The sequence below is a fragment of the Pelophylax lessonae genome (genome assembly GCF_965119305.1).
Source record: "Pelophylax lessonae genome assembly, chromosome: 1".
NCBI classification, from domain to species: Eukaryota; Metazoa; Chordata; class Amphibia; order Anura; family Ranidae; genus Pelophylax; species Pelophylax lessonae.
The window spans coordinates 608734522-608750311 of record NC_138768.1 but is presented as its reverse complement, the minus strand read 5'-3'; the positions used below and the strand labels follow the sequence as shown (position 1 = coordinate 608750311).

The 15790-nt window shown below is 41.7% G+C and overlaps 1 protein-coding gene across 1 annotated transcript in view; it reads left to right on the top strand.

Annotated features, from left to right (window-relative positions):
- PAPSS1 (3'-phosphoadenosine 5'-phosphosulfate synthase 1) overlaps positions 1-15790 on the top strand; it is a 287717-nt gene that overhangs the window by 153173 nt on the left and 118754 nt on the right. The window contains exon 7 of the mRNA XM_082242974.1: positions 4461-4572. Within this exon, the coding sequence (XP_082099100.1) occupies positions 4461-4572 (112 nt within the window). The remainder of the gene's footprint in view (positions 1-4460; positions 4573-15790) is intronic.

Here is a 15790-nt window from a genome sequence, read left to right as displayed (position 1 = left end):
AATGTTCTTCTGTTTAGCCCCTTATTAACCCTTAATTAACTCCTTATTCTCCTTCTCCATTTAATTCTTTTTGGCTGATTTTTTTTCTCATTTCTATTTTATAAACTACCGTGTATATATAATTAAAACTTTTTTTTCGTTTGCTTTGTTACACCTTTAACATATATTTTTCATGTTTCACATTAAAAAAAATAGCAAAATTTAAAAACATAAATGTAATTAATTTGTAAATAACTTTTCAAGACACTATATCCAAATCATATTTGTAGTGTCATTTTAGGACAAAGGACTAACCACAGAATAAAATTGTGTGTTTTTTTTTAAGTTTTGTTACATTTATTTGTCTAAGGATTGTAAAAAAAAAAAATAATAATAATTGTTTGTAAGACAATATTCAAGAAAAAGGAAAACCAATTATGTTGTTCGCTTAAGTAATGACAAAGTTGGCGATGAATAACCACTTTACGACCAGCGACGTAAACCTACGTCGCCTGATTTTGCGTGGTTATACCGGATTGATGCCTCTAGCTAGAAGCATCACCCCAGTACCGTGCAGTTGGCTTTCCGGCGGTAATGACCAATGCGCTTGGGAGCCGCTCGATCGTTACCCCGGCGAGCTGGAGGGGATGTCCCCCCCCCTCCCGCCGCCTTCGGCGGCTCTGCCCGGGTCTCCCGTCCCACCGGGAAACCCGGGGAACCAGCCGCCGCGTCCGACGGCTGGTTGGAGTCACGATCAAAGCCGGAAGCGGCTTCGATCAGGTCTCCGATGACGTAACCCGGAGGCGGCGTCCATGACGTCATGTCCGGGTTACTTGGCTGCTAAAGGCGGCAGTTTCAAAAAGTCAATGTATTCAAAAATGCCTTTTCCGGCGTTTTGAATACATGGACGTGTAGTGGAGGGGTCTAGGGTCTTTTAGACCCTCGATCCCTCCATAAAGAGTACCTGTCACTGCATATTGCTGTCACAAGGGATGTTTAAATTGCTTGTGACAGCAATAAAAGTGATTTGATTTTTTTTTTTTAAAACCTGTGTTAAAATTAAAATAAATAAATAGGAAAAAAAAAATTTTTAGCCGCCCCAGTTGCCGTTAGCTTGCGCACGAAAGAAAACGTATATGGAAGTTGCGCAGCAAATTAAATTGCTGTTCAAACCACACATGTGAGGTATCGCCGCGATCGTCAGAGCGTGAGCAATAATTTAAAAAAAAAAGAGCTACACTCTAACTCTAAACTGGTAACCTTTAAAAAATGATAAAGCGTCGCCTATGGAGATTTTTTTTGACCGTAGTTTGTCGCCATTCCGCGGGTGTGCACAATTTTAAACCGTAACATGTTGGGTATCTATTTACTTGGTGTGACATTATCTTTCACAATATACACAAAAATGGGCTAACTTTACTGTTTAAATTTTTTTAAGTGCAGGGAAATGTGATTTTTCGTGAATTTTTCCAGAGTCTTTGCTAAAAAAAATATATATAATGTTTGGGGGTTTTAAGTAGTTTTCTAGCAAATACTGATTTTAACTTGTAAACAAAAAGTGCCAAAAATAGGCTTGGGGCTAAAGTGGATAAACAAGTCCAAGTCCAGTGGTTAAGAAGTACGTTCTTAACAAACTCACCCATTGCTGGCAGGTATCAGTGATTGGTAACGGCGAGTACAAAGAAAAAAGTATCGGTACTTGTACTCGCTGTAAAAAAAAAAAAAAAAAATGGTATCAGAGCATTCCTACTGCATTCTATAACATTCTTGCTTTTAAGCCTATGTTCTAATATCTTGAGTTTCTCATGTAATTCATTGTGCCAGTTCTACTTACTGCAGACAGAAATATAGATATAACCTGTTGTATCCACCACTGCACCTGAAGATTGTGAGGATTAGCTGTCTCCTTTTGCAAGACAAACTGAAGACTGTAGAATATGCTCTTTTTACTGTTTTAGTTTCAGGCAACCATGATTCTTGTTACAATGACCAATCATCAAACTGATCACTGATTGCACAGTTTTGGCACCTTATGGATATACTAAAAGTATGTCAAAGAAACCCCTAAAATCTCATGACCACATCTGCTTTTTATTCATCCCTATTTAGTTGTTGCTTAAGACCAAAACCAATGCCAGGAAACTGCAGCCTGCTGCGTTTTTAAGAGATTGAGACCGAAATAAAAAGACCGAACACAGGCACACAGAAAAATATTCCAGAGTTAAAACACAGCATTGACCTCAGATTTGCTTGTAACATCTGTTCTTGTATGAAATACTCGTTTAATGCACTGGGTATGCAAACAGGGGCGGTCTGCCCAGGTTTTGTTCCCATCTTCTGTGCGTTTTGCTGGGATAGGAGAGGGAGAGAGAAAAAAATCACAGGGATCACTGAAATTTACTTGCAGTGCTCAGAGTAGGTTTCAAAGAAATGTGCATAGGATTTAGAAATTATTGGAAACCTACTGCATAAAAAGCGGTAAAGGTGGGAATACCTAGTGCTGTAGATCTTTGCTGATTCTCTGAGCAGTGTACTGTAAATTAAGCTCCATAGGCTGATATAGTGTTGGTCGATGGCTTGCTTCTGTTAACACACTCTGATCTCCTCAAAAATCAATGCACTTCCTCCAGTACCTAAACCCAGTAAGGGGGTACAAGATAACCATGGTACTGCTAGGGGATACGGCAGAATTTTTCAAGGGAAATGGAGTGTGTCAACAAGGGTAAAATACAGAGACACACACCGTGGGGATCACGAGGCAGTAAAATGGCACCGCATAACCTTAAGTACAGTAAATAGTGAGTCCAAGAGCACAAAGTTCTTTCTCTCCTCTCTTTCCTTTCTTTTTCTTTTTCTTTTTCTTTTTCTTTTCTTTTTCTTTTTCTTTTTCTTTTTTCTTTTCTTTTTCTTTTTCTTTTCTTTTTTCTTTTCTTTTATTTTTCTTATTTTTCTTTTTTCTTTCCTTTCTTTCCTTTCTTTCTTTTCTTTTTTCTTTCTTTTTCTTTTTTCTTTCTTTTTTCTTGCTTTCCTCTTTTTCTTGCTTTCCTCTTTTTCTTGCTTTCCTCTTTTTCTTGCTTTCCTTTTCTTTCTTTCTTTTTTTGTTTCTTTCTTTTTGTTTCTTTCTTTTTTCTTATTCTCCCTCTCCTTTTTAAATTTTACTTCCTCGTTTCCTATTCAATATAATAATATCTAATTCATACAGATGGTTTTTCTTCCAGCTGAGAATACTCATGTGCTGCACATGTGTCTCACCTATAGTGTTATGTATCAAAGACCTGTTTTGATGTGCAGTGACAAGTCTGTACAAAGTTTTATTTAAATCATTTCATTTTTGTAAACCCTCAGTAGAAATCAATAAATTATATAGTGAAATCCTTTTATGTGGCATTGAGGATGGTCCAAATGCATTAAAGTGTATGTAAACCCTCACCCTTGTAAAACAACTCATTCCGTATAAAATAGAAATTAAAGTCGAAACATTTGTGGATAGATAAAAAAACATTATTATGAATACCTTTTTTCTCAGTTTCATAAGTGTTCACATACTCTAAGCTCCTTATGCAGCTGAGAACAGATTGCTGGGAAGGAAAAACAACAGCATACTGGTCTTCCCAGTAAAAGGCTGTGCAGGTGGGCCACATCAGGACAAGTCTGATCATTTGAGGAGAGCAGGCGGAGTTCCCAGCACAGCTAGAGAACTGACCACAGTGTGTTCTGCTTAGTGTGGTCGGTTTTTAATTTTAGGAAAGCAGAGGGACTGGCAGGAATACCAGAGATTTCACACAAAGGAAGAAATACAAAGAGAACAGCATACGTTTTCGTACAAGTACATGGTACAGCAGGCACATTAATTTTTACTGCATTTAGATGAATAAAAATGCACTCTCTAACTGGTTGCTCTTGGTGACTGCTGGTGGTATATCCGAATTCTCTTTCCAGTGCCTTGTTGAGCGATATCTAAAGGAAAAACATTTGATTGTGATAACCAAAGCATTTTCATTTACCTGAGGTTTTACAAAATCATTGATTGTGCTACACATGTTGCATATCGCTCGCACATCAAAGGGAGAGTGTTATTTCTAGAGCCATAGGGTCATTATTCTGGGTTAACGCTAAGGCTACATTCACATTAGAGGCGTATTTAGAGCTGAACTCGCACGATTTCAAACCCACATTTTTTGTGAGTTTGAGGACGATTTGAAGGACATCTTTGCAGCCTCACTGCACAGATGTCTATTGAAATCGCCCCCAAAGTCGGCAAAAGTAGTGCAGGAACTACTTTTGGAAATCAGTGCAGCGCCACAAATTCGCTGTCGTGCCAATTTGGATGGTGCCGTTGCTGGCTAATAGGCTGCAATTTGGCATGCGATTTGACATGTTTTATTTATTAATTTATTGTTTTTAATAGGCACCTGTGTGTCAAATTACGAAATGCCTTACTTGTTTGCTTCTCTTAATTAGTCTGTTTTTCTCTTGTACAGGTGGACATGCAATGGGTGCAAGTTTTGGCAGAAGGCTGGGCAACACCACTCAATGGCTTTATGAGAGAGCGAGAGTACTTGCAGTGCCTTCATTTTGACTGTCTGTTAGATGGTAAGCACACTCTGAAACTGTTGGTATTGTTTTATATTTCAGGAATATTTTTTTTATCATCTGACCTATAGTAATAATGTATTTGTTTATTGGTGGACACAGGGTTCAGGGACTGTTGGGTTATACTGCTGCCCACAGGAACATTAGGACACTGGCAAACAGAAAACGGTGACCAGACTTTTATTACCACCTCTCAGATTTTTGCTGGTGTTCTAGGATGATGGACCTCTTTTTTCCCTTCTAATGTTAATCTTTTTTTGCTAGACTAGTCCTTGCTTTGCCTAGACTGGCTTGGTCACCTTCAATCATCTGAACTTGTTCTGCTTTTTAGCAGCTGATTTGTGAGTACAAAGGCTTTACATAGTATGCTGAGCTAAGTTGTCCCTGACTTACAGCATGATTTGTCAGATGCAAGACACATGGGGAGAAATACCAGGTCACGAACCACTAACATCAGCCTGCAATCATAGTGGCCCCTGAGCCTTCTGCTGCAGAGGCTTTGTCCACTGGAGAATCTCAGAAATCCGTGATGGATAATGTTGCCACTGAGGATTTGCAAGCAACTGCCTTCGCTCCCAGGCTTAGAGAGACCATTTTGGTTCTTATTGACTAAGGCTGGCCATACATGTCCAACTTTTGTTGTACAATTTTCTGTCAGATCTACCACAAACCACATAATGTGAGGTCAAAGCTAAACAAAACATTCACTTGTATCCAATTAGGCAGGCCTTCGTACTACATACTTGAAGGTAAATTTCAAGAAAATTTGACAGAAACCTGAAAGAAAATTGGATCATGTATGGCCAGCCTTAGTGATGCTAAAGTCTCAGATTTTTTTGTTTAAAAATAACAAACATGTTATACTTCTCTGCTCTGTGCAGTGGTTTTGCACAGAGCATCCCCGATCCTCCTCTTCTCAGGTCCCTCGCCGGTGCTCCTGGCTGCTCCCTCCTGCCGTGTGCCCCCATAGCAAGCAGAAATGGAGCCGCAGTCCAGCCCTGCCCCTCCTCTCTCATCATTGGCCCACTGACTTTGATTGCAGTGGGAGCCAATGGCGCCCGCTGCTTTCTCAACCAATAAGGAGGGAGAGTCCGGGGCAGCCAAGCCTCTTGTGCAACATAGCTGGATGGAGATTGGCTCCAGTATTAGGTGGGCTGAGGGGGACTGCTACACACAGGTTTTTTTATCGTAATGCATAGAATGCATTACGATAAACCACCTGCCTTTAGAACCACTTTAATGCACACCCACTTAAAGAGGAAGTAAACCCTCCTCAGGAAGTTGTACCTATAGGTAAGCCTATGATAAGGCTTACCTATAGGTACTGTAAATATCTCCTAAACATGTACGGTTTAGGAGATATTTACCTTTAATGCAGCCAGTGACGTCACTGGCGCATGCGCTCTGAAGGAACGGCTGATCGTGCCGTTCCTTCAGAGCCCCGTGCCGTGACCATCGGCTCCCGCGCGCGTGCGCGGGAGTGATGTCACCGCGGCTCCGGCCAATCAGATGGCCGGATGCCGCGATCCCGGAAGACGGGCGACTGAACATGTCGCTCGTCATACAGGTAAGAGAGCGGCACGGCGGGGGCTCGTTCTAAGGTAAGTATTTCATAATGAGCTAGTATGCGATGCATACTAGCTCATTATGTCTTTCTCTTGCAGGTTGTAAAAAAAAAAAAAAAAAATTTTAAACGAGTTTACAACCTCTTTAAAATGGAAAAACAGCCTGCAGATTCTACTAGTGCTACTATTTTGTCTTGTATCTCATTTTGGTCCTAAAACTATTTACACTTCTCTATGTTTTTCGGCTCTATATGTGTTTGAGGAGTCTTTAAAAACGAGCCACTGTAGATCCAGCGATTTAAAGCTTATTAAAGCACTGCTGGTTTCTGTAGTGGATGTGCTTTTGTTTAAGCGTCCCATACGCAAATATTTGGAGTTTCTTACTAATATATACCTTTTTGTTTTCTCTGGTAAGCCCTGCATTACAACCTGCCATGACCATGTTGCTAGCCTATCAAACATTAGGGAAATGGACTTGGGTTCATGAGAAGGGATGCAACTTCCCCAAGGCTGTGGAACTGCATGAAAAAAGCGCTTGCTATGCATGCCATTTAATGGACAGCATCTCTTCGGAGCTGCTTTTCACACCCTTATCAAGGATGTCACTGAGGTGAGAACACTCATCTACTCTCAGCAGGAACGCTCGTCACTTTTTAAATGACAAAAACCTGGACAGATAGATGTCTTCCACCCTGCCTCTATTACCACATAGATTATCAGATCTCCAAACAGCATCATTGCTACAAATCCTGTGAGTGGTGAAAAGGTTTTACTCCAAACTTTCACCTGTCCCCAAACCCCTCCTATATTGGATCTCAAGGTCCTTAAAAGCAGAGCTCCAGCCACAAGGGGAAGCTATGCTAGTCTGCCTCCTTACCCTTTCGGCTGACACATTTGACACATTTTGGTTTCGACAGGTACCCGCTCCCGCACTGCGGCGAACTTAGCCGGAAGTCTGGCCCCCCTCCTCCTTCCCCACAGCCGCCCATTCACAGATCACAGGGCGATTCAGGAATGCACAGTAGGGAACCGGGTTTTAAGCCTCAAGGTTTCCCATAGTTGATGGCAGCGGTAGTACCCAATAGCCAATTGAAAAATTGGCTCAGGTGAAGACACTGCTGGAATGCTGGACAGGTAAGTGTTCTAATATTAAAAGTCAGCAGCTACAGTATTTGTAGATGCTGACTTTTATTTTTTTCTGAAGGAGCCTGGAGCTCCTCTTTATCATCTTGTTTTGGACCCAGAGGTACCACATGTAATACATCAGGTCATTCTTAGTGTCTCTTCATCACCGATACCTTTTATCATCTGAATTTGTACTTGCATGCCCCTATTTTTTCAGCATGTCTGTAATTCTTTTACTTTGCTGTATGTGCTTAGCACTTCTAATTCTTGGCCTTTCCATTCATCGTGTCTTTTGCACCCCACTTGTTCACCAAGGTTTTTGCCCTGGTGCTAGCCTTGTTGTGCTCCCAGGGCCTCCCCCATTGTGGGATAGCTGCACAACCTCCTATTGAGGAAACCATTAGCCGAAGTTCTGGCTGATGATGTGGCACAGACCGTTCAGACCTTGGAATAATTTGGTTGGATCCTGAACCTTCAGATAGCCGCTTTGATTGATTGGAGTATCTGAGGCTTATCTTAGACATGGCATAAGACTGAGTTTTTCTTCCTCAATAGAAACTTAAGTCTCTACACCTAGGCTTGGACTCTTCAGTCCCAGAGTTGACTGACTCTTCACTTTTGCATGAGAGTCCTGTTGTTGATGGTAGTCTCCTTTTCAGGTAGTTCAGTTTGCCCATTTCAGACCCCTAAAACTCCAATCTTATTACATTGTGGAAAAAAATGGTTCAGTTCCTGGACAGTACCTGACTAAGGATAACACCAGTAGAAATCCAACTCAGGCTCCAATGGTTATGCTTGGTTGTAATGTGTACATTTAATTTAGCAGCCTTGCAATACCAGCCTGATGGGCTGGGGAGGAGTTCTTGGAACACTTTGTGGACTGGAAGAATTCCATCTCCTGATCAATGTTCTAAACCTACAAGTGATTTTGACTGGAGGGTTATCTGATCAGATCTGGTCAAAGAATGCAATGCCATTGTCGAAAATCAACCATCAGGGAAGAATCTGATGTCTTGCCATGGCAAGGTGGGTAGAAAGGATTCTGTCTTGGACAGAATTTTACGTCCCAACCATGGACAATTGGCAGTACTGCTGGAAGTGTTCCAGGACCTGTGTAAACTGGGGGGGATTTCCGAAATGGGCCCCACGGCCTCCAGTTTCTACAACAAACTGGATAGCCCAAGAAAAGAAACACTGCAAAGGACATTACTCAGACTTAAAAACGTTATTGAACCAAGAACCTACCTGAGAACATCTCCTCTCTCAGTTTTCAGTCACAGACTCAGTGTATCTACTTGGTTAAGTAGGCAGATAAGATGCTGTGATCTGATCAGTTTTTTTGGTAAATGCACTGTGGGCCATTCTATATAGATAAAAATTGGGAAGTCCACTTCCTGCAAGGTCTAGCGTAGCACTTGAAGGACATACTGCTCTAAGTGCAAGGAAAGGTTTTATCCCAGAAAATACTGTGTGACTGATCTGGACCTTTTTGCAGTTAGGTTTGGATCAGAGTTTGGCACAAAGTTCCATCAAGGGTCAAATCTCAATGCTTGCAATCTTGTTCCAATAGACAGCTAGTTTCCCAGTCTCTGATTAGGACATTTTTACATGCTGTTTTTTATGTGGTCGCCTCAGTGCGCTCAACCATCACTCCATGGGGTTTGAATCAGGTTCTTTCAGCACTCCAAAACCACCTTTTGAACCTATCTGAGATATTTCTGTTTCTGATTATAAATTCCTTGGTATGATTGTGTTCATGCATCAGTACATTTTTTTTTTTTTTTTAGTTTGCAGCTATTGATCAATCGCTCATATGCATTCTAACTATACACAGTGGGGGAAAGGGATTTAAAGCGTGTTCAGGGGGCATCTAAAACAAGGGGATTGAGCATAAAAATTTAGAAATTAAAATATAGTTTTGACTTTAGTAGAGTGTCTCATTAATACTGAACATCCGTGTGTACTGCGATATTATAGCAACCAGCTGTACATAATCTTGATAAGATGATTTCTGGTTGGTTTCTATGGGTTCATGTTGATGTTGTACTTCATCAGTTTTTTTCTACAGTTGTAAATCTTTCCAAACACAGCTTGAGCTTCTTGATACTTGAAATATAACGAGTCTTGCAAGATACAGGTTTGCTTATTACTTGGAGTAACCAACTCTCCTACCAGTGTTTATATTAATTCCTGCATGCCAGCAGAGGGGTAGCTTAAAGTGGAACTCCAGGCATATACTGTATATACTACTTCCAAAATATTTGTATTATTGACTTGTCTTTCTTTTGGTGGTGTATTTGCTTGATCCTGACAGCCACCTTTCTTCCTTGTTCTAAATTGACCACATGAAGCTCAGAAGCTAATCTGTGCTTGCGTAGTCCCTTTTCATTATTTGGCCATTCAGAGGTACACAACACTGTGCAGGCACATAGCATGCCTGCATTGGGTAGTTTGTTCCACCACCATTCCCCCGACCAGTCACAGCCTGCATCTTCCATCAGGTTGAAAAACTATAGAATATAGGCACACTGTGTCCTGTAACACCCCCCCCCCCCCCATTATCAGGAAGAGGAGATGCATAATCGCATGATAGAACTTTTTAACTTTGTGAAAAAGGTAAGAAATAGCATTCTAAAACAAAGAAAAAGCAGTCATAACTATATTGTACACTGATATTGCTGCACTGATGGACACTGATGGGGTGCACTTATTATCAGGGTACTAGAGATCAGTGCCATGATTATCAGTGTAAATGTCCCCTGTCACAGGAAAGCCAGTTATCGGCTTTCCTTTCATCACACTGACATCGCTGAGGAAAGGAAATGCCGATAACCGGCAATTGTTTATATGTGATGACCTGTGTTTGGACACAGCTGATCACATAGAAAAGGGGCGCTGTGATTGGCCCATTACCTCAATCTGTGATCAGCTGTGTCCAACAGATACCAGTGTCACAGAGCGTACCCCAAGGGTGCGCAGGGGGAGGGGTTCTGGGAGGGTGTCTATTGGCTAGATGACTGTGCTGTAGCCCTCTTTCAGCTAAAGCCCGGTCAGAAAGTGGTTAACTAAAGCTGACTATAGATTGGTAGAGTTTCGAATGAAAATTCTGAGGCTCCATTTACACCTTAGCGTACTTTTTTTTTGGGGCATTTTTTTCAAGCTTTTTTTTTGCAGCGTTTTACAAGCTTTTTTTTTTTTTTTTTTTTAAGAGTTTTAGAAGTGTACTACAAGCGTTTTACAGCTTTAGGTGTTTTTGTTTAGCCAAACTAGGGGAAAGATTTTTTTTTTTTTCACTAGTAATGGCGGTGATCTGCGATTTTTAGTGGGACCGTGACATTGCGGCGGACAGATCGGACCCCTAACTGACATTTTTTACCCTTTTGGGGGTACCAGTGACATTACTACAGTAATCCGTGCTACAAATATGCACTGTTACTGTAATAATGACATTGGCAGGGAAGGGGTTAACAGTGGGTAATAAAGGGGTTAAATGTAAGCCAAGGGGAGTGTTTCTAACATTGGGGGGGCTTTTGAAATGATCAAAGAGACTTGTGATCCTATATACAGCTGACTGTCCTCTCTCGGACAACGGGGAGCAATCGCGGGTGGCTCCTTGCATCGGAGTCCCCGCTGCAGAGTGGAGGCGGGAGCGCTCGCCCCCTAGCAGCAGGCGCGTGACCAACATCGGGCTACATCGGTTCGCGCAGGATAGGCTGCCTGCCGCAGTAAAACTGCGCTGGACGGTCTTTAAGTGCTTAAAGCAAACAAAATCTTTTAAACAACATTTAAATGTTCTGAGAATGTTTGTACAAATTTTCCTAAGAATTGTCATTCCAAATTATTTATGGCCAGCTTAACCATTTAATTACTTGCCTACTTGGCACTTATACCCCCTTCCTGACCAGGCCAATTTTCAGCTTTGAAGCTGGATTCAAACTTGTGCAATGACAGATGTTGCATGTGATTCGCTTCGCTTTGCTGTGCAGATCACATGCGATGTCTGTGCGATGCGTTTTCAGCCGTACAAACTGTATGGCTGAAATCACATTATATTCGCACCATATAGTGATGCAGGACCCTTTTTTGGTCTGCACTGAAATCCGATGGCATGGGTGTTCACACCTATGCGATCCCGTTCCTGCACTATTTCACAGTTCGCACTGCGATCTGCGAACCGATCTGGGGGTGTCATTAACTTTACATTGACACCTCCGGCGGTTCGCAGATCTGAGTGTGAACCAGTGTGCCATTCAGGTGTGATGCGGGATCTGACACTGAATCACAGGGTTTCCCACATCACACCAGTGTGAACCGAGACTGGGTGCTCTCACATTTTTAATAACAATTACTCAATTAGTCATGCAACACTGTACCCATATGACATTTTTGTCCTCTTTCTTTTTTTTTCACACAGATAGAGCTTTCTTTTGGTGGTATTTTTCACCACTGGGTTTTTTATTTTTTATTATATAAATGAAAAAATAGTGAAGATTTTGAAAAAAAGGAAAAAAGTAACATTTCCTGCTTTCTGATATAAAAGCTATCCAGGGCTTTTTTTCTCAGAAAATAGCTACAGGAACCCAACCATGACCCCCCAAACTTTATCAACTTCGAACAGCACCAAATAGTGGGTGTGGTCAGTTTTCACTAACCATGGGAGTGTCTTAAAGGGGCATTAAGTACCAGGAGGGCAGAGTTCAGGAAGGGGTGGCTTACACACAGAGCGCAGAGTTTGGGGGTGCACTACATACATAGTGCAGAGTTCAGCAGTGCGCTGCATACAGAGTGCAGAATTCAGGGGTGCGCTTACACACAGAGTGCAGAGTTCAGCCTTTTTTCCACAGCTGCTTACCTTTGCATCCCCCATCCACATCTCACTTTCAAACCTCTTCAGTCCTGACCTCTGCATGCAACCCCTCCCTTCCGCCACTGCCCCCATCTTCTTCTCCCCACCTCCTTAAAAGCTCCACCATCTTCCACATGTCTTACTTTTGTTGCTGTTTTAAGCTGAAGCACCCAGTCCGCTCTAGTACCTGCAAACTGTAGTTAGCTTTGGCTCTCTCACTTGTGGGGAGATCACCCAGTGGGGGTGTTGGCATCTGCACTGCATCCCGGGCACCTGCATCTCCATTGTTCCCATCATGTACTCAGTGGGTGCCATTCAGTAGATCAGATCTGAGGGAGCCGTTGGGAGACAAACTGTCACTGATAAACAGAGAAGTCGGACTTCTTTGTACAAGTGATAGTGTGGAGCAGGGAGCAAAGAGCCTGAGCCAGAGTTCCACCAAGTTACAGCTGAAAAAAAGCCTTGAAGCTATCCAATAAAAGCAAATATATTTTTTTGCACTATAAATAAAAAAAGACAGAAAAAATAATTATTTTTCTTTTGTTATAAAATTTTGCAAATTAGTATTTTCTTTGTAAATTTTGGCAAAGAGTTATACTTCTACATATCTTTGGTAAAAATAACCCAAAGCAGAGTATATTATTTGGTTACATAGTTAGTCAAGTTGAAAAAGACACAAGTCCATCTGGCTCATTAAAAAAAAAAAAAAAACGGTAAAGAAAACCCAACCATACAATTTCATATACACAATCCTATACTCACAGTTGATCCAGAGGAAGGAGAAAAAACCCAATAAAACATGATCCAATTTGCTACAGCAGGAGAAAAAAATTCCTTTCTGATCCCCTGAGAGGCAATCGGATATTCTTTGGATCAACTTTACCTAGAAATATTAGTACCCATTTATATTATGTACACCTAAGAAAAGAATCCAGGCTTTTTTTAAAGCAATCTAGTGAGCTAGCCAGAACCACCTCTGGAGGGAGTCTATTCCACATTTTCACAGCTCTTACTGTGAATAAACCTTTCCGTATTTGGAGACAAAATTTGTTTTCCTCTAGACGTAAAGAGTGCCCCCTTGTCCTCTGTGTTGACCTCAAAGTGAATAACTCAACACCAAGTTCACTATAAGGACCCCTTATGAATATATACATGTTGATCATATCCCCCCTTAAACTCCTCTTCTCAAGAGAGAATAAATTCAGTTCCTCTAATCTTTTCTCATAGCTGAGCTTCTCCATGCCTCTTATCAGTTTGGTTACCCTTCTCTGCACTTTCTCCAGTTCCCTGATTATCCTTTTTGAGAACTGGTGCCCAAAACTGAATTGCATATTCCAGATGAGGTCTTACTAATGATTTGTACAGGGGGAAATTATATCTCTCTCTCTGGAGTCCATGCCTCTGTTAATACATGAAAGGACTTTGCTTGGTATTATTGCTTGCTTGCTATTGCTTTGACTTGCTATGACTATGCTTGCGATTATTAAGCTTAGGATCTACCAGAACACCCAGATCCTTCTCAGCTATGGATTCCCCCAGTTCTACTCCCCCTAGTATGTATGATGCATGCATATTTTTAGCCCAGACTCTATATAATTTATAAAGATAATAAAAAGTAAGGGTCCCAATACTGAACCTTCGGGTACACCACTGATAACCTTAGACCATTCAGAGTAAGAATCATTTAACACTACCCTCTGAATTCTATCTTTTAGCCAGTTTTCTATCCATTTACAAACCGATCTTTCCAAGCCTGTAGACTTTACCTTACACATTAGCCGTTTGTGGGGAACTGTGTCAAACGCTTTTGCAAAATCCAAGTATACTACGTCCACAGCCACCCCTCTGTCCAAGGTTTTACTTACCACCTCATAAAAAGAAATCCGGTTTGTTTGACAACTTCTTTCTCGCATGAATCCATGCTGTCTGTTGCTTAAAATATTTTTTTCCAGCAAGAACTCATCTATGTGGTCTTTTATTAAACTCTCCAGCATTTTCCTGACTATAGAAGTTAAACTAACAGGTCTATAGTTACTTGGCAAAGACTTTGCTCCCCTTTTAAATATAGGCACTACATCGGCCTTACACCAATATAGTGGTACTATTCCAGTCCTTAACGATTCCCTAAAAATTAGAAACAAAGGCTTTGAAATTACAGCGCTCAATTCTTTTAGGATGCATTGATGGATGCCAATCTGGTCCAGGCGCTTTATCCACCCTTATTCTGTCTAAATATTTCTGGACCATATCACTTTTGAGACATTGTGGATCATTTGGGGCTGTGTGAATACCATCCTCATGGTCATGAGCTCTCCCATGCTCCTTTGTATATACAGAGCTGAAGAAAGTGTTTAATACATTTGCCTTCTCATTGTCCCCAGTCACCCACTCCAGATTATTTTGTAAAGGGCCTACATGCTCAGACCTAACCTTTTTCACTATTAATATATTTGAAGAATTTTTGGGAGTTTGTCCTACTATCTTTTGCAATCTGTCGTTCATTTTGAATTTTTGCGTCCTTGATTTACCTTTTTACATATTCTGTTATAACTGGCGTCTCCATCCCTATAACAAGAAAAAAAGAGGTTGAAGGATTGTAAGAGGTGCATGAAAGTCAGCCAGCCCCCAGTCTGATGTACTCACCCTCCAGTCTGTCACCAACCAAATAAACCTGTCTCTTGGTACAAAGAACAGGGGTTTAGTTGACACACATTTGCAAACGCATGTGAAATCTGCAGAGCCACTTCACGGCACCCTGTTTAAATCTGCAGTCCTACACTCTTAATTTAGTGTCCTCACACTGGAGGCACATGGCCGCTAATGGGTGGATGGGGGAACAGGTGAGAGGGAGACAGCCCAACCTCCCCCAACCCATCCTCATCCACGACTGGCTGTTGTCTCAAAGACTCAAATAATTAGGTTATAACCATGGTGCAAACTGGAAAAGACCAGCTGAAAAGCATTACACCTCCATCCCCTTGGTGGATGCAGTATATAGATAGGAAAGGATTTTATGTATGGGGCATGGCCTGTAAAGCACACTGCCTTTGAAATCCCTAATTTCCTTTTTGGGACTTTATGTGAGACAAGCAGGTCATGCTATTGGTCTCCATCCCTGTTTACGGAAAACACGAAGGTCAAATCAAAACGGCATCCACCAAAAACGCACGAAAATCGCACGGTGGGACTTTAAATGAGGCACCAAGCTGTAAGCAAGGCGTCTCCATCCCTGGTTGCTTAAACATATTGGACTAGGTGGGACTTTAAATGAGACCCAAGCTGGTGTTGCCCGGCGTCTCCATCCCTATAACAAGAAAAAAAGAGGTTGAAGGATTGTAAGAGGTGCATGAAAGTCAGCCAGCCCCCAGTCTGATCTACTCACCCTCCAGTCTGTCACCAACCAAATAAAACCTGTCTCTTGGTACAAAGAACAGGGGTTTAGTTGACACACATTTGCAAACGCATGTGAAAGCTGCAGAGCCACTTCACGGCACCCTGTTTAAATCTGCAGTCCTACACTCTTAATTTAGTGTCCTCACACTGGAGGCACATGGCCGCTAATGGGTGGATGGGGGAACAGGTGAGAGGGAGACAGCCCAACCTCCCCCAACCCATCCTCATCCACGACTGGCTGTTGTCTCAAAGACTCAAATAATTAGGTTATAACCATGGTGCAAACTGG